Source organism: Melanostigma gelatinosum, assembly GCF_949748355.1.
Source record: "Melanostigma gelatinosum genome assembly, chromosome: 16".
NCBI lineage: Eukaryota > Metazoa > Chordata > Actinopteri > Perciformes > Zoarcidae > Melanostigma > Melanostigma gelatinosum.
Genome location: NC_136649.1, coordinates 17,654,193 through 17,673,292, shown reverse-complemented (window position 1 = coordinate 17,673,292; position 19,100 = coordinate 17,654,193). Strand labels below are relative to the sequence as shown.

At 42.3% G+C, this 19,100-nt stretch overlaps 2 protein-coding genes across 2 annotated transcripts; one reads left to right on the top strand and one right to left on the bottom strand.

The window, feature by feature from the left end:
* Positions 1–794: 794 nt before the first annotated feature.
* On the bottom strand, positions 795–8,215 carry dlst (dihydrolipoamide S-succinyltransferase). Its single transcript, XM_079286278.1, has 15 exons — positions 8,091–8,215; positions 7,163–7,196; positions 7,024–7,063; positions 5,394–5,455; positions 5,205–5,279; positions 5,013–5,068; positions 4,581–4,689; positions 4,312–4,479; positions 4,057–4,142; positions 3,851–3,948; positions 2,355–2,485; positions 1,865–1,938; positions 1,683–1,766; positions 1,400–1,567; positions 795–1,164 (listed from the first exon to the last, which is right to left on the bottom strand). Exons 1-15 carry the CDS (start codon positions 8,151–8,153, stop codon positions 1,030–1,032), a joined length of 1,383 nt encoding a protein of 460 aa, XP_079142404.1. The 5' UTR covers positions 8,154–8,215; the 3' UTR covers positions 795–1,029.
* Positions 8,216–8,866: 651 nt separating this feature from the next.
* prox2 (prospero homeobox 2) lies at positions 8,867–17,373 on the top strand (the record flags this gene model as incomplete). The annotated part of the gene is made up of 6 exons (XM_079286151.1): positions 8,867–8,971; positions 9,162–9,192; positions 10,478–12,060; positions 13,901–14,002; positions 15,470–15,664; positions 17,203–17,373. The coding sequence occupies 6 exons, from the start codon at positions 8,867–8,869 to the stop codon at positions 17,371–17,373; spliced, it is 2,187 nt and encodes a 728-aa protein (XP_079142277.1).
* Positions 17,374–19,100: the final 1,727 nt, after the last annotated feature.

The following is a 19,100-nucleotide window of genomic DNA, read 5'->3' as shown; positions in this document are numbered from 1 at the left end:
GTGTGGGACTTTTATTTTAAAGGTAGTAAGACTTTTTCAATCTTATTAGTTATAAAATATTCCACAACCCACTTACAGACGACAAGTTAAAGGAAACCCTGAATAAATGAGAAACTAAATAGAATAGAATTTATACTATCTTTATCCCTTTAAGGGGGAAATCTTTCTCTGCATTTCACCCATCCCTGTATATAGGGAGCAGCGGGCTGCCATTGATCGGCGCCCGGGGGTTCAGTGTTTTACTCAGGTACACTTCGACACGTGACACGTCCCAGTCAGGGATCAAACCGTTGACCTTCCGGTTCCCAGACGATCCTCTTAACCCAGTGCGCCACGGTCGCCCCCTAAAAATAAATGCTTCCATTCCAGGTGTACTGCATGATAAGCAGTGAACATCACCTACAACACCTTAGTCAGCTTTAACTAACTTAATGGTGGTTCATATTTGAATCCATCGCCAATCTGTGCAGTATCAGTGGATGAACGATCTGTGCTACACTGTCAATGAAAGCACACAAACATATCCAACACAGACGCTATAGTCCAGTATTGCAAGTTGTATTGTTTAATAAAACTTTCTTTTTTCTTAAATAGTCTTTCTTACACAGCATGAAGAGAATTGTCCTAATTCTTTTGTGAAACAGGTGGCATGAATCCTCAAAAGATTTCTTCACTTTGGACATTTTCAGAACAGTGTTTCTTGGTTTCTTCTCTCGACCTAAATAATGAAATGATACTACGTAGTCATTCCTCTCACAATGTCTCAAATCTCAAAATGACACATGGTGCATATGAGTAATAGAATATATTTATTGATCTAGAGACCAGCACCACAGACACCAACGTGCTCCCACAGCAGCACTGACCCTGTTATCACTGCCAGCCTTACAAATGTCCAACTTAACAGTTCTCCAAATTTTTTTCTTCTTTTCTAGTTAACCAATACAACAACTGCAGCTACGTCTTCATCGGGTGGGTGCAGCCCCCGTTTGTGTGGGATGGTTTGTTTGGTTAAGCCTGCACAAGGGTTCACATGTCAAGGAGCAGCACCCTGGGGTCCTCCACCACAGACTTGATCTTGCGTAGGAAAAGGACGGCCTCTCTCCCGTCGATCAGACGATGGTCGTACGTCAGGGCGACATACATCATGGGACGGATCTCCACCTAAACGAGAGGAAATGAGTCACGCGAGTGAATACTTCATAATTAATTGGCAAACAGAGCTGTAATGTATGACAGAGGTTTAACCCTTTTTAGAATTAAAAACAGCAAATGTATTAATTGAATTATTCTTTGATATACTGAGGTTACTTTATTCATTTTCCACGTGAGACCACTCCATTGCTAAATACAGGACATTATTTTGTGTGTTTGCATGTTTTACATCGAGCACACAAACCTTGCCACCGATTGCCACGGGCCTGTCAAAGATGCCATGCATGCCTAAAATAGCAGACTGTGGTGGATTGATTATAGGCGTGCCGAACATGGACCCAAACACGCCGCCGTTACTGATGGTGAACGTCCCTCCGTCCATGTCCTCAACAGCCAGCTCGTTCTTACGGGCCTACGGACACACATCGATCACACAATGAGGAAATCTCCAGAGAACAGCAAAGAAAAGAAGAATGAACTACAAACACGACTCTAAACGTGTCATACCGTGCACTATGAAGTATTACCTTTTCTCCCAACAAATTGATGGCCTTCTCAATATCAGTAAAATTCATTCCCTCTACGCTTCGGATTACAGGAACCACCAGACCCTGAGAGAGAAGTTATCGGACTGAATGTTCTGCCCTTCACATTAGAGACAAGTGGGCTATGAAGCACTTTACATTACGACATAATGCACTCGTCTCACCTTCGGCGTTGCCACAGCCACACTGATGTCCACGTAGTCCCTGTACACAATCTCTTTGGTCGCGTCGTCAATTACTGAAAACACAAAGAAAGTGTAAACATTGAACACAGAAGAAACATGTAAACAGGTTAAAACTGTAAATCTTCACCACGGTTCCACCCAAGATTCATTTCATTTTCACGTGTGCCATTTTCTGCTACGTGCAAGCAAATAGCTGTGGAAGATGAAACCCACAGAGCATTTTAGATTTGTAAAAGCCAGCGATTGGTTCTTCAGTGTGGTCGATCTAAATAGGTCAGGGTGGTCTAAAGGCAGTAAATAAGTCTGTGTTGGTTTTGAGGTTTAGCAGAGAAATGTACTGAAACTTAAATCCTTGTCTTCACCGCACCGCAGACTCTTGCAGCGACTTGTACCCATGCATGCAAAAGGCAAACGGGGAACAAGCACTGGTTTCAAACTGGCACCACAAAGTGACGGTCTGGGTCTGTACCGGCATTGACAGCAGGTTGGTCAGCCAGCGCGTGGGCAGCAGCCTTCACGAACGCAGACATGAAGCCCAGCTTGATGTTGTGCTTTTTCAGGAAGGCATCTTTGTAAGTCTTCCTCATTTCTGAGATGTTGCTGCAAGGAAATAGAAGAAAATAATGCAGAGATCAACATCAATGTTAGGATACTGAACACTGAACTTTGAAGGTTTTGAAAATGAAGGACATTTTGAAAAAGAAAATGAGTGGGGCTAAAAGACTAGCACGATTTGGGGATTGTAATACACATTCATGGACATACATTTTTTTTTTTTGAAGTGGTGGTATTTTAATTAAGAGAATTCTTTGGGCGGTACAGAGGTGCTTATTGGAGCGATTATTCAAGAATGACTGTCTGTAAATCCGGTGAATCACTGAAATTCAATAGGCCAATAATGTGAGACTATAGCTGCGGACAGATGAACCGAGCTGGTTACCGCTTTGTCAAACAAATGTTTTCATGAATAATCATTGAAAAACATTCATGGCATTCATGAAAATTGTTTTTCATATATTGTAACCATGTTATGAAAGATACAGGTCACAAAAGAACAAACAGCAGGTACGCCTCTTTATGGCTATAAAAGAATGCTGCTACGGATCGTGCTGAATTAAAGCGATTGAAATTGGCCCTCTAATCGTTTCATCGTTGCTCATTTTTCTCATGTATCTCTCTTTTTAATTGTTTGTTTTCCTGTCTCTAACCCTGTTGGAGCTCTAGGGTTTCTCCGCTAACATAATTAGCCCCTCCCAAGACACAGACTCTCCGAGAAAGGAGAGAAGAAGCGATAAAAATCTTCACTTTCTAGAGCCTGTAAATCTTATTGGGCTGTCATAAAAGCCCATATCAGTTGAGGCCGCTCTTCCACTCAGAGCGCAGGTCTCTGTGGGCCCCTACAGATGCTCCAGCCTCCTGCTCTGACTAGCTCCTTCGGCTCCAGATGAGCCCGAGCATGGGAAGTCTTCCTCCAGACCGTCAATGTCAATCTAATTAGGATACATAGAAAACCCTGAATAGCCGAAAGCCGACACCGCACATTTGCGGGGAAAAGAAATCCTCAAAGTGTCCTCTTCAGCACAGGGGGCAAGTGCAGACAATAACATTTCCTTGTAAATTAATAAAACACGTTTTAACAATTCTTATCTTCGTTTTAGATGGCATTACGACCAAATATTTACATTCCAGTGTTTAAGAGGATATCGGGTTTCAAAAAGCTTTTCCTCTTTGGCAGTTTCCAATCCATAACCATTTGTGCAAGTGTTGCTCAGGCCTTTAACACACGGCATGTTTACTGCTTACAAAACATGTTCATAGCTATTTAAACACATTTGGACCCCTACACTCTATGAGGGCCGTCTAGTTTCCTTCACTTTGTACGTGTTGATGCGGCAGAGAACATTTCACATCTAAAATAGCATCGAGGTCTTAATAATGTAGGTCAACTAATTCTGAATTTCCTACCTCATGTCGACCTCATTAAACGTAGTCAACATAGCGCAGGTGTTTTGGGCTTCCTTCAGTCTCTGGGCAATTCTAAGCCTCATGCGGCTCATCTTCACCTAAAACCAAAAACAAGAATTGTCAGATTCAGTAAACGGCTCCTAACTCAAACAAATCTAAAACTCTTCAATGTTATTTTAGGTGTCGTGGTGATGTTTGCGCTCTACCCTGCTCTCGGTCCTGGCTCCTTTAGCCCCTCCCTCAGCTTGAGCCGCCGGTGCGGTGGGAGCGGCGGTGGGCTTGATGGCGGACACTATGAGAAAGACATAAAGAAGCCGTTCGTATCTCTAGACTTCGGTTCAGTGGGGCTGGTGAAAGCCTCGGCCTACGATGATTAATCACGTAGGCTGGAGGTCAAGAGCACAGATGTCACGCAAAACACTTCTCACATGACACAGACCGTCTGTCTCATGACGACTAACCTGGTTTGGTGTCCATAGCATGTGCTGGCACAGGTGGCACAGGGGGCATAGTGGTGGGAATGGGGCCCACAGCTGAGGGGGGAGGAGGGGGAGTAGCAGAAGGTGGTGGAGGGGCGGCTGCGGCCGGGGCCTCGGCTTTTGGAGCTTCTGCAGCTTTGGGAGCACCAGCTAAAGACACAGAGGTGAACAGTGAGGATATGACGGACTTTAGAGTATTACCTTAATATTACTACTTTCTATCAAAATGGTAAAAACACAATATTTGAGACCTCCTTTTCGAAGCTTAAAGAGCGCAGTTCCTGCCTCGACCTTCCCTCCGTCAGGGACCAAAAGCTGCTCGATCACCCCAGCAGCCGGAGCGGGAACCTGCACCGACGTCTAACGGCGGCAACAAGAAACAGGATCAAAATAAACGCATGTTAAAAAAAGAAATGTAAATAGTTCTCGTATATTTCCTAAATTTGCCTGGTGCCTAAACAATGACTGCATGCATTGATTTAAGTGTAAACTCAGTATCACCACAAGTTCAATGTCTTTGTTACAGTTTTAGAAATTATCAAATTATAATAAAAAGATTACCAGTAAAAAAATGACACTTCAGTAATGATTTGCCCTTTTTCTGTCTGTCACACAAGCACCAATAAATATGAATTTTGACAGGGTATTTAACATGGTGAATTTGCACATTTACTTTGTATTACCTTATCAGTCTCAATTTCGCACACCACCTCATCCTCCTTGACGGTGTCTCCAACAGCTGTAAGTAGAAAGCTATATATTAGCATCCGAGTGCAAACTGACTCCCTTTCGCTTTGTTTGGCATCATCTGTAACCACTTATCCTTTACAGGGTGACAAGAGAAGCAGCTCATGTTGATTAGCATGAAGAGTTACCTTTCTCCCACCTCACGTCCCCCTCCGATACAGATTCTGCAAACGCCGGGGTGTTGACTGTGATAACTTCATCTCCTGGAGAACAAAGTTAAGTCAAATAATGTGGATTTCTTCAATCCACACACATAGGTGTTCGTGCTTCATATTCAGATAAGTGCAAAAATGAAAGGCACGCAGTCTGAAACATACTGTGGGCTACAGACGTCCTGAAGTACTGGATTTGGAAGACGTTGGACCGGGGATCAGATTTTCTGAAGGAAAAAAACAAACAAAAAAAAACGATAAAGACAAAATATCAAATCAGACAAGTAATACAAATCCCTAAATTAAGGCAAGGCAAGTTTATTTGTACAGCACATTTCAACAACAAGGTAATTCAAAGTGCTTCACATAAAACCATTGAAAGCATCAAAACATAAGGCAAAAGAAATAAAAATAAAATACAGTACTAAAATGCAGGAAATTGATTAATATATTAATTGAATGTGGAACCTTTTTGCCACTTTTCATTTCTTTCAGTTTACCTTCTAATTCCCCTCATAACATTTTAAGTTTAGCAGCACTTAATGAGCCATTTTCTGGAAACCCAAACTCTTCTGACCAGTATGGAAGACATTCCAAACATGACTCTCCGTGTTTCTGTCGCATTAATTCAACAATCGGACCTTCCGGTTCCGCTGATTTTGAACTTTTTCCACCCATGTTACCTTCTGGTGTGGACGTCGACGTTATCTTAGTACAACGCAATCGTCACTGCAAAGTTGAGTTTCTTTATACATAGGAAAAACTTCACAAAAACCTACGGTAGTCTGAAATTCACGTATTACGTTATTACCGACGAATCTTATTCTATCAAGTACATTTGTAGAATCCACGTATAAAGTTAAATAACAACGAATCTTATTTAAACTTATTTGAGTAGAGACACGATCAATGTTACGATCTCAAAAAGTTCCTTTATTTTGAGTTAAAATCGTTATCGTAAAATGTCACTTCGTTCTCTTCATAAAGTACAATGCAATCGTCACTGCAAAGTTAACTCAATGTATCACCCAAGAGTCCACAAACATGACTGATTCAGATTTGGCTCGTGTGTATGGAACCAAAACAGGTCAGGGACAAAGTTCTGCAGAAACACAGGTCAGGGTTATGAAACTTTAAAACATCCAACGGAGAGCCAATTAAATCACTTATTACAACGTGGAAAGGCCCCTCAACATAAAGGGAAAGAATAAAGAACAAAACACATTTGGACACCAAAAGGAAGATGTTTGTTCTTTCTTTAAGCAATGGCTATTTTCGGGCCACTCTACCATAAAGCTCTTCTCAGCTCTGTGGAGAGTACGGTTTAAAGTGGTCCCATGTACAGACACTCCAGTCTTTGCTGTGGCGCTTTCCAGCTCCGTCAGGGTCGTCTTTAGTCTCTTTGTTGCATCTCTGATTAAAGCCCTCACTGCCTGGTCCGTGAGTTTGGTGGGTGACCCTCTTTCAGCAGGTTTGTTGTGGTGCATCTTATTATTTTCTTTTTGAAACAACTAATTTAGTGGTGCGCTGTGGGATGTTAAGTCTCAGATTTTGTACAAACCAACCCTGACCTGTATTTCTGCAGAAGAACTTTGTCGCTGACCTGTTGGGAGAGCTCCTTGGTCTTCATGGTGCCGCTCGCTTAGAGCAGGTGTGTGTACATATACTGAGATCATTTGACAGTTGGATTGCACACAGGTGGACTCAATCTAACTAATTATGTGTAGTAACAGATCTTACTTTGGCGAGAATACATATGCACACACCACTTTTCACAATGAGTTAATGTACTTACACATTGTTGTTCAAAGTGATAGCATGGCTAGCTGATAGAGCTGGAAGAAAATTGACACGGACAATGTGTTAACTTCTTTGCATCCCAAAGCACAGATTGAGATTTAAAGACTTCACGCTTGAACAGTGACAACACATACCTGATGCGGCCCGACGAGCTAATGCATTATTCCCCTGTGACAAGATACAATGAAGGATTACAAAACGTCTTCTATAAGAAGTAATGTGCAGAAAAATAACTCAATGTCTGGAACATTGACATCGAGGTCAATAACTATGTCCAACAGTGATAATACATAACAATCGGGAGGGTGCATGAATGTCAATGGAGTCAAACACAGGGGGATAAGTCAGTGCTGTCGGTCAAAGGTCCCTTTACTCATGATCATACATTTGCACACCGGTGGCTTTTATGCTTTTGCAGTAGATCTGCACCAGCAAATGCATACAAATGTTATTCTAGCAGCTAACGTTACATGAACAGCTAGCTGCATTAAAGCTTAGTGATCTAATCTGACTGACAAACAAACTGACAACTAACTGAAGACACCAGAACTTTACTGACCTTTGACTTTGCTACTAATGCAGCGGCATAACGTTACACTCGCAACGAAAAACACATAATCATATTACTTCCATTAAGTTCGCTAAAACGGTCGTTGTTTGTTTTCCTCATAAACCACAATATGACCTCAACACGACAGCTAACAGCACCTAGCCTACCTACCAGTCCATTTAGCTTAGTGTGGCTAGCACGTTCTTCACAGCTATACTATTGGATAAGTTTGCGTTAACTAAACATTAACAGCATACTTTCTGCTTTGGGTCAAACACTTTTAACAAGCACTTCAAAAAGCGAGGCCAACCCCACACAGAGCGTACTGCTTTTAACTTGAACACTTGTGGAGGAAAGTGTCCTACTGTCCTTGGCCTCCAGCTAATGCTAATGCTAATGCTAGCTCTCACAGAGCTGTGCACAGAGCGGCAGATCCTTCGCACGCAGCCGGAGGCAGCGAGGAAGTCCTGTCGCGAGTTGCAAGGACAACGTGCTACTTGCTTGTTGTCTACCTGGCGGATGGCAGAGAGGGAACGGCCGAAATTCCTGGTGAGACACCGGGAATGGGATAACATGGTGGCCGTGTGACAGCAGCCTGTCAGCGGAAGGGATCTCCGGTCACAGCGACAAGCCGGAAGAAGCTAGGAAGGAGTGTGGGATGAACCAAGTGCTCCGAGCGGGGAGGGGGGGGGGTCCCTCTGAATCCCTCCAGACAACTTTAAAGTGGCCACTGAAAAATGATCTCCAATAAAGTCTTCATCCACCTTTACAGCGAATAGAATAGACTAGCAGCACAGATATTATATAAGATACGAGAGGGCAATGCATGAGGGATAACAATATATAAACAGAAAGTAACAGAATAAAATATACGTTTCAAATGACACAACTCATCTTTGAGTAGGTTAGGTCATTACCTTCAAAGATGTAATGTAATGTGTTTATGTTGTGTCTGTTTCATTGCTGGGCCGCAAATTGCCCTTTGGAGACAAATAAAACAAATTGACTGATTTTAAGGATCGCAACAGATTAGTCATATTGATTTATGTAGGCCTACATCATGTATGCATAGGCTGTCCAGTTAAAAGTGACAATCAGAATGATTGGCCTCGTCACATTTCCTAATAGCCTCTGCAATTGTTATTTTTGGTAATTCAGTATAGGCTTCAATCTATCAGTTTTTAAAACCCACCTTTCAACCACAATGAGCTATCACTCCAACACGTTGCTACATTCTTCCTCCTCTTAGCATTATGTGGGTGATGTGCGTCCACGTCGTTGCTTTCGCATGGCCACGCCCCAGCTCAGTCTGATGCCTCCGACTCTCCTCTCCTCCTGCCCAACTCACAGTCTGCGCTGGCCATCCGCTCGGAAGCACGTCCCGGCGCAACAGGTAAGGTCCCGTCACCGCCGCTCACTCAGTCTCGCTCAGTCTGTGGGAACCGTGGTTAAACTGCAGCTCTTTAGAAGTGTGACTAATAAGTGCATGCCTGCAGCTCACCCTGCTTCAAAACTCATCACTTGAGTTTAGTGGTTTTTCATGAGAAGTGTTTTTGACACTCCCACGCATGCTTTTACAACAGCCTCCAGCTGACAGCTATAATCTAATGTTTGGTGAGTTTTTTAATTATTAAGTTCTTAAGTGTTTATTGAGTTATTTATTTTAAAGATTATGTATAGTTTATAAATTAGTTTACGTTTTTTTTTTAATTATGTAAATGTATGATCTTCAGGCAGTGCACATCAAGCTAATTAACCATTTATCCATAACCAGTAGGTCTGCCTGTTATATTTGAAGGGAACATTGGCATTATTCCTACTGTCCACAACTAATAGGACAATTCAATTATCTCAAACTTTGCTTTGTGGATAAGTGAGTCATTTTTACATATTCTCCTAAAATAGTTTGGTACTGATAGAAGGTTTTAATTCAATTTAAAGAAAGAAATATAGTCATAAGTGGGACTGATATAATCCACTAACATAGAAATAAAAAGTTGAACATGGTCTTTTCAACTCCATCTGTTCCATTTGTAAACAGAAATATTTTTAACGAGTTCAACAATGGTATACTTGCATCACATCGTGTGAAAATACTCAAAATAAAATCACTGAAAAGAAATGAAACCATCGTAGAATCAGATTGTTGAGCTTTTTTACCGTCATCTCTTGATAATTCCTCAGGGTTTCCATTAAACATGTTCCTGTAAATAATGTACACAGAGCCGTTTCTTGTGCGTGGTGGTCTATTGCTTTCAGAATCTGTAATATACATTTCATGGGTATATAAGAGTTGTTCTTTTTGTCCGTTGTGTTATCTATTATAACAATACCAGAATGAAATTACACAAAAGAACGCACTCCCTTATTGCATAAGATTGAGGATTTCTTTCTTTTTTCTCTCTCTTTTTTTAAAGAGCTGAGAATCTTGCACATACTAGTGTTCTTTGATTTTCTTTCATCTGTATAACGTAATTCTGTATTTGCGTGTTGATGTAGACATTTCAATTCAAAGTGTAATTTCAGGTTTTCTAAACAAAATTACAGAAATCTGTGAATGTTGTGTCTATTAGATAAATCTGATCATTATTCAAATGAATGTACTTTATTTTTGCTACATACGTAAAGCATAAGGAGACATTACATGCTATTATCATAACTGTTTATTTGAATGCCACTGTTCAACAACAGGCAGACAAAAAAGATAAGATACAAAAAAAGTCTGTTTAAATTGCAAAAGTCAATAAACAATATAGAATGTACAAATACAGGATTTAAGAACAATAAAGGGCTAGATCATTTAAAAAAAAAATCTTATTTATCATCTTAACTGTGTTGCTGTTTTCTGTCTTTTCAGATTCTTGTATTTCATAACTTCATGACTGTGCAACGTGTGCAGCTGAAAGCCGGTTTTCCTCAGTGAGCCTGAACCTCAGTCTTCCCGACCAGAACATGCACAACTCCAGTGAAGGCTGCCTAGAGGACGACAAACCTGATGTCATGTTGCCTTGCTTCCGCAGAAACATGTATGACGAGCCTCTGGCCTCGTACTCCAACGGATCCATCATCTCCCAACTCCTCCGCAAGACGATCCACAACAAGAGGGCACTAGATGAAAGCCATTTCTACCATTCCAGCTCCACTGCCGCTGACTCTGGTCAGGAGGACCAGTGCAGCGTCTCCTCAAAGGACAGCACGGTGGAAGCTCCCTCTCCCAGCGCTCACGTTTCTACAGGAGCCGGTATGGAGGGGGAGCATCCCGTGCCCGACCACCTGCAGGCCAAGAGGGCCAGAGTGGAGAACATTATCAGGGTCATGGCGGGCTCTCCCAGCAGGCAGCATGGAGACAGTGAGCGGGCTGACACAGATGCCAGAGACACCAGAGAGGCCAGAGAAGCATACAAGGAGAACAAACGTAAGCAGCGGTTGCCTCAGCATCAGGAGCACAGTGTAGGAGGACCGGCAAACAGAAGACCTGGAAGCAGCAGTAGTGACAACTGCAACACCAAGGATGAGGAGTGTCACAAGCTGAAAGAGCAGCTCCACAGCATGCAAAGGCTCCTGCGTCAGCTCCAGGAGAAGTTCCTTCAAGTTTACAACCAAGAAGACCCTGAACACAACGACAGAGATGAGACAGAAGTCGCTGTTGAGCACGGCACTCTGGGAGAAAGCCCAGAGTCGCGCTACGCAAGCACTGAAGATGAGTTTGAAAGGAAGAACAGCAGAGTGACTGCTGAGTGCAAGAGCCGAATGAAAGTAGTTGGTAACCTGGCACACCAGCAAGAAAGTCAGAACCTGCAGGAAACCCTGAAGCAGGAGCTCTCCAGGGCTGTGAACGACTGTGTGGACAGGGTGTTCAAGAAGGTGTCCTCCAGAGGGCTGGATCTGTCCCCTCAGCAGCGCATGTGCTCATCTCCAGAGATGCTGATCAGCTTGGGTGCAGACAGGAAGCGCCAGCAGGCCGGCTCCGCCCAGGAACAGCCCCAGGACGAGGAGGCTGCAGTGAAACCCCGCTCTTTGGAGTATTATGAAAGCTCCGAGGCTCAAAGCCCACAGGACCAGACGGAGGCGCTGTCACTGGTGGTCCGCAAGCCGGCCGTGACCCCTCTGAGCTCAGTCGCCCCGACTGTGAAGAGGCCCTATCCTGTGCACCAGACACCGTTTCAGTTCAATTACAGCACCCCTCTGCATGATAGCCAGATCCTAGAGCATCTTCTTAAGTACGGGCCCCATTCCAACTTTGGGGGTCTCCCTTGCATGCCCCCGTCAATGGACAGGACCTCCCCAGACTCAGTGGACCTGCCCTGGGACGCCATCGCCATGAGGTCCAAGGTGACATCCAGCCACCTCGGCCACCACCCTCGTGCCTCGGCCCTGGGGACAGTGACGGTCGACAATCTGTGTCTCCCTCACGTCAAGATCGAGTGCGGTGAACTGCAGAGCATGGCGGAACGAAACCCCTACATGTCACTCAACATATCCTTTCACATAAAATAAATAGTTTGAGGCAGAGCAGCTCTGCTTTTTGCCTTTTTTTGATGCATCATTTTAGAAGTGTATTGTTTAATATTAATGACAAAAAAACGAGACAATAGACGCATGTTTCCTAAGAAAAAAGACTCAACTGTGTAAATACAAAACAGCTATTACAGAATAATTACATTTTATTATACAATCATTTTCGTAAGTATTTAAATAAAAGACTTACACAAATAGACAGAATTTGCAGTAAAAATCCTTCATATTATTCTGCACTAATCCTGTTACAGCAGGTTTTGTTTGATAATATCTCATATGTACTACATTTACCTTTTATTTAATGTGTTATTTTATAGAAACTCCTTATATTTCAGCTCTTCTATTTCAACAATGGCTGGTTGAGGTTCATCGCAGCACGGGCAGTTCCAGTAACAAACTTCAAGGAGAATTTGTTCTTTGATCTCGCTAACCCCACAGAAAATGATAGCGTCTTCTTTAATCTGAGCAGAGTAATGACTTTAAGTTTCGAAAAAGACAAATAAAAAGGAATACAAGGCTTTGATAAGAATTGCCCAGAACAAAAGCCAATTTTTCAAAGGCAGAGAAAGCATCGGTTTCTGTTTCAGGAAGCGTAATTTTTTCAGACTTGAAAAGGTGCAGGATCTATTTCTCTATCATCAGAGCGATAGGGGTGCATCTAAAAGGTCACATCTGAGTGCTGGTGGAAACCAAAAGTGCTTCCCAACCACAACACTTGAGCTCTTGTCTTGAGCATTTGTTGTTGGATACCTTTGTCAGAATGTACGTGATTGAAATAGAGTGCAAGATAACAGTTTTTTTAGTCTCATAGGACCTCAAAGAAAACCCCTCTGGAATAAGTTCAGGGGGAAAATGTGTGATTTCTTTTTTAGTATGTTTGCTGACATTCACGTCAAATAATATCTACATTTTATCCTTCTTCGCCTACGTTAATTGAAATAAATAATTTCTTTGTAAAGTAAATGATCCTAAAATAGTCACAATTCAGTGTTGTTGATTCTCTTGTCGCGACGCATTAGATGGGAATATTACGCGGTGCCTCTCAGGATTCGCTTTATCTTTACAGGGCAAAGAGCTCTGCTTCTCTTTGAACAATACCACATCAATCTTTCATCCCAACTTCCATATTTCAAAGGTAGGTTTCCCTAACAAATGTATGGCATGGTGACCTGATAAGGAAATATTATGACCTAAGGTGTGGTGGTGGACTACAGAGGAAATGCTCCTGAGCATCTTCATGGCCATATAGGGAGAAGCTTGAGAAGGTATTGAATTTATTAATATTGTCAATAGAGGAACTGTGTGTTGAAATTTGCACTATTTATATATATTTTTTTAAATATGCCACTCACCGGAAAAAGTATGTTGAAAACATATTATCTGTAACATTTTACTTTTTCGTACGATTTTACCAAATTTCCAATTTTTGCGGCATTTATTTTTCGAGGAAAAAATAATACAGCAACATATGTCTTCTTTAAATCAACTTAATTATGTCAGAAAATCAGCTCCTTTTTTCAAAACATTTCAAAACAAGCTGTCTTAACTGCCAGGCATGAAGTGCTCCACTCTCTAATTAAAAATCCCTAATCTAATTCGTAATTCTGTTTTGCCAATAAGCACATGTTCGGGTCATTATTGACTCCCTGGTTAATGCCGAGCTGTTCTTCAGGGAAATTCAATTTGGCTGAAGATTGCGGCAACACAATACTCTGGTCTGCTATCACTTTGCACAGGACTTGATGCTTGTGTGTTCTATTTAATTGTCAGTTTTTTCTGCCTTAACTTAAATGTGAACATCCAGGAGGGCCTCACCCCGAGCCATCTGAAGAAGGCAAAGCTAATGTTCTTCTACACCCGTTACCCCAGCTCCAATGTGCTGAAAACCTTCTTCCCTGATGTCAAGGTAATTTATTTTTTTTACACATAAATAAATTTCCCTTTTTTATTTACCATGTCAAACGATCTGCAGGATTGTTTGTCCGGCGTTTAACTCCCCGGTATCTACTTGTCAGAGTGTGTTTGGGACGGAAAAATCAGCAGTGTGTCGGAGGAGAGAAACAAAAACGCAGAGGGTTTACAGAACAAAGCCACTGAGCTGCTAGTATGTCCTGGGGGCAGAGGGAGATACAGGGGCATTCTCTCTTTAAAAAAGCCACTCCAGTCAGCAAATGGAGTGACAAAGGACTCTGTAGGCAAGGCATTGCTATTGAGTGTCAACAGAGAGTTGGTATTAGACTTGTGCGGCAGCAACCAGGCGGCGATGAGCTGGCCCTAAACACAACATCCTGTGTATTTTGGCCTTGGGCTCGTGTCATGCCTCCTCTTCTATCTCCTCTTTTTGTCTTCTCTCTTGTCTCCCTATCTGTGTCCTGTTGTTAGCTCTTCTCATTCATCCTTTTTATCTCTGCTTCCCTCTTTTTAGTCTTTTCTGATAGGAACGGTACATCCTTTCTGCTTATGTTACAAACTCCCAGTCATACCTCCTCTCCTGCCTCCCCTCCAGTTCTCTCTCGAGTTTCCCTTCCATCTCCTCTCCTATCTTCTCTCCTTCCACCGTGGCCCTGGATCTCTGAACCAGTGCGGGCCCCTGCCTCTCAATCTGCTCTGACCCCGGGGGTCAGGGGGGAGGATGCTGTCGCTGCAGCCCTGCGAACGTCTCCTCCTTGCTTACAATCCTGCGGTGGGAAGTGGCACTGAACAAAAGAGCACCTAATCCCAGTGTCTGATTCCATCCTATCAGCCCGAGTCAATGAGAGGGAAGCTTCCTTCTGGCCTTATGCTGCCGCTTTCTCACCCACCACACCAGAGAGAAGAAGCGTCTTTGATGCCTGCCCAGCCCTTGGGCATTTTTTTCTGTCTTTCTGGATGAGGAGATAGAATAACAAGACTAATGTCAAGACTGAGTTTAGAAATACAGAGCCCTGACAGATGTTTTTTCACCCCGGACATTGGTCGGAAAAGCTCCGAGCAATTAATGTCGCGTAGAGTGACAGATTTGGTGGCATTTTGCCCGACAGGTACCAAATGATGGGTTTCAGTCAATTATGGAAGGGGGGGCGGGGGGGCTAATGCCAAAGTCTCAGACGGCCATTTCATTTGTAATTGAAAAGCATTTATATTTTAACATTTTGGTTTGCTCTAATTGAAGTCTGAAATTGAATTGCATATTTCATTTATCCCGAAAAGGGTGATCCCTGCTTTCATTTCCCTTCTTCACAGAGAGATCAAAGGTCAGAAAAGCACTTTTTGGAGCTGCCAGGGATTGATTGTTTGGCTCAAGGACAATCCATTTGGACAGATTGTTGTCGCTGCAGGGGCGTTCAGTCTGACACGAATTTATAGATGGTATACGTTTGTTTTTTCTCTCCAGTTCAACCGCTGCATCACCTCTCAGCTGATCAAGTGGTTCAGTAACTTCAGGGAGTTCTACTACATCCAGATGGAGAAGTTTGCCCGCCAGGCCATCGTTGACGGCATCAGTGATGTCAAAGACATGACAGTCAGCAGGGACTCAGAGCTGTTCCGGGCACTGAACATGCACTACAATAAAGCCAATGACTTCCACGTAAGTGTCACTCACTCGTCACTCGTCTCATTCTGTTGGTACACTGTGCGACAGATGAACAAGGTTTAATTCAATTAAAGGAACACATTTGCACTGCTATTCTTTATCCATTGTGGGTTAATCCACCACAAATCTTACGTTAGGAAATACATTTGTTCGATGTTGTATTTTTAAACAAAACATTGACATTTCTGGGAAATGCGCTTATTTGTCTTCTGGCAGAGATTGAGTCAGTTGACTGTCAGTTCAATATTAAGCCACAGCCACTAGCTGATAAGCTTAGCTTAGCATACAGACTGTAAACAGGGGGAAACGACGAGTGTAGCTCTGTCCGAAGGTGACAAAATCCACCTGCCAGCACCTCTAAAACTTTCCAGCAACATGGAATTTATTGTCTTTTTAATCCTGAGCAGTTGCCCGCAAACATGTTGAATTATTGTTTTACACTTCAGTTTTTGCACGGACAAATCAAATGAGATATAAACCGTTAATTGGAGGTGCGTAGTGAGAGACACAAGAGAGTGGTATCAATCTAAATCAGCCAGATAGTGAATGAGCATATTTCACAAAATGTCCAAACTACTCCTTTAAAACATCGGCATTGACACATTCTTCAGTTACTAACCTGCTGAAGTATGTCCTCCTGTCAGCACGTATGTCCGTGCGCTGCGCTGACCTGTGTGTCACACTGCACCTGTGGCTGGCCAGACTTTACAGCCATTATCTAAACTCCAGAGTGATGCGTTATCAAACTGTGGGAAGAGGAAGCCGCAAAATCCCACTGAAACAACTCAGGATTAGAGGACCAGTACGCCTGAGCGAGACTGAGATTGCTACTGATGCGGAATGCTGAGAAAGACGCTGTGGATTCCGAGGGAGAAGGCCGTTTGGTGGGAAAGGGACGGGACCGTTTTCTTTACCTTGGGACCAAGACATTCCTTTCCCAGGGATGCTTTTGTGTCAGGAGATGAGGGGAAAGAAAAATAACTTGTGCCAACAACTGTTGTGTTAACTGGTCAGTTGGATGGGAAACAAGGGCTGCGGGGCGGTTTTCTCCCAGCATCCCTTGCATCTGATGCGTTTTTATGGACCCCGGTGTAGTTATAGGTTCACTTCTATTACCCTTTATCACAATTTTACACTTAAATCTACCTCAAGTCTTATACAAAAAATATTTGAATCTTCCATATCCTGGTGGGATTCATAATGATGTTTCGTTGACTGGCCCTGACAGCATTGGGTGGAATCCCTGGAAAGAAAGCTCACGAATAGTTAGTTTAGGTTCAAGAAAACAAGACCAGCTAATCAAAGAGGCATCAAAATGAAAGCTAATGATTGCAGCATTGCATTTATTGTACGTGTGCAGAGAACAAAGACATGAGCTCCCTTTCATCAGTTTGAGCGTTTGAAGAATTGCGCTCAAGATAGATTGTTCAGTATGCCTGTAACACGGCATCACACCAAGCACTTTTCTCGTCATTCGAATGTGATTTTAACTGATTCAACTTATGGGTTTCCACTTTTCCCCTCTTTTACAGGTTCCAGACAGATTCATGGAGGTTTCTGAGATCACCTTGCATGAGTTCTACAGTGCCATTTCTGCAGCCAAAGATTCTGACCCCTCTTGGAAAAAGGCCATATACAAGGTGATCTGTAAACTGGACAGTGACGTCCCGGAGGAATTCAAGACATCTTCCTTCATAGGCTGAAGTGGATAATTATAACGGTGAAGGAATTGGAGTGAGTCACCAACAATTCCAGAATGATTTCATCTTTTCTTGTAGTGCATTTTAGTGAGGTGATATGTAGATGTTGGATGATTAATCATTTTGTAGATCTGTAAAAACACACACAGCCCACATCATTTTAAATATTAATAAACTCTAAAATGCTGTACGTTCTACTTTTTCAAACAAGCAATTATTCCGAAGCGTTAATGCTCCTGTGCTTTATTCTATGGTTAAGTGTTTACTTGTATAATCTGCCTCAACACATTTAGAGAGTTACTGAGTTTTGTAGGTGTGTATAAATGTATTACCATGAAACTATAGAGTAACCTGATTTAGCTGAACTGAAAGAGTTTTTTTCGGCAATTACGATCAGTATTAGTTTGCTTTTGATTCCATTTCATTTCAGAGGTGTGTGTGTGTGTGTGTGTGTGTAAATGTACACGTGCTGCTGTTTTATGTTGCATAGTGTTCTATAGTCATGTTGTGAATGTTTAGCTCCCCAGAATGTGCATGTGGAAATAATGCAAGTGTCTGTTGTGGGTTTTATCATCATGTATAAAAGGTCATGTAAAATCATTTTCAGATATTTCATTCACAGACACTGTACCGGATGATTATTAAAATTAAAGATGCACTAAATTATAATATACAAATTGTGTGTTATGGTTTTCTTTGGCAGTGCTTTCACACATTTTAACATTTAAAGAAGACACACACCAGGTAAATGCTTTGTTTTTAGCTGTAAAAGTTTAACGCTCCCTCTGAAAATACTGTGAGCCACCGCCGTGCCCCTAAGGTGCCTCTAATCCACGTCCAGCAGCCAGCAGTTAAATGTCCCCCAAACTATGCTGTTCACATTGTTCACCGAAGCCAATTCAAGTCAACTTTCTAAGGCCTGCATTCATTGTGTGGCCGGTGCGGATGCGGACAACTGCCATGTCTTAAAAACAGCCCACAATGCATTCCCTCCTCATGACTAACGCCCGAGGTGACCTCATATCACAGTTGTGCCACCAAAGCAAAATTCCACACAAACCCCGTTGGCTCTTTCTTCCAGGCACCCACTCAAAGCAAAACAAGCACACGTGAGCACACGCAAGTATATGGTGACGTCAGAAACATCTCACGTGAGCTAAAACCATGAAACCAGAAAATCACAGCAGTGAATTAAATGTGATGAATTGAATCCAATGAAAATGTTGTAATCCCCTGTGAATCGGCAGCGTTGACGTTTTTAGCACATCAAAACTATATGTTTGCCGGTCATTTGAACAAAAGCAACAAGGTGCCTTTGAAATGAAGAGAATAAAGACGATTGACCACTTTTATAAACGTACATTGTTTCTTATCACTAGACTACATTGTCAGTGCGCAAAACCAAACATTTAACAGGAAAAGCAATTAGGTACCCAAGCACCAATTACATCAGAAATGATAACATTAAGGAAATTAAAACATTAGTTGAATTGGTTGATGACAAAGACTGGAGACAATAAACACCACTCATCTTTTAATAGATATTTCTTTTCAATTAGATCTTCTTCAGTAAATTGATTTACATTCTCTGCTCAATTAAAAGGCCTCTGGTTGAACCAAAGTGCTTTGCTCAAATTAATTTGCTGTGTAACATTTTCTGAACACGACTTGGTGACCTCTGATATAATGAAAGAAAACAACGAAAAATACCGTCAGTGTGTTCCACTGCC

Excerpts from the sequence above, each read along its gene's own strand:
- dlst (XM_079286278.1), bottom strand. The coding sequence starts at position 8,153 with ATGTTATCCCATTCCCGGTGTCTCACCAGGAATTTCGGCCGTTCCCTC. Across the intron at positions 7,197-8,090 it reads CCCTCTCTGCCATCCGCCAG|GGGAATAATGCATTAGCTCG; the intron begins GTAGACAACAAG and ends ATCTTGTCACAG. Across the intron at positions 5,069-5,204 it reads GGACGTGAGGTGGGAGAAAG|CTGTTGGAGACACCGTCAAG; the intron begins GTAACTCTTCAT and ends TTCTACTTACAG.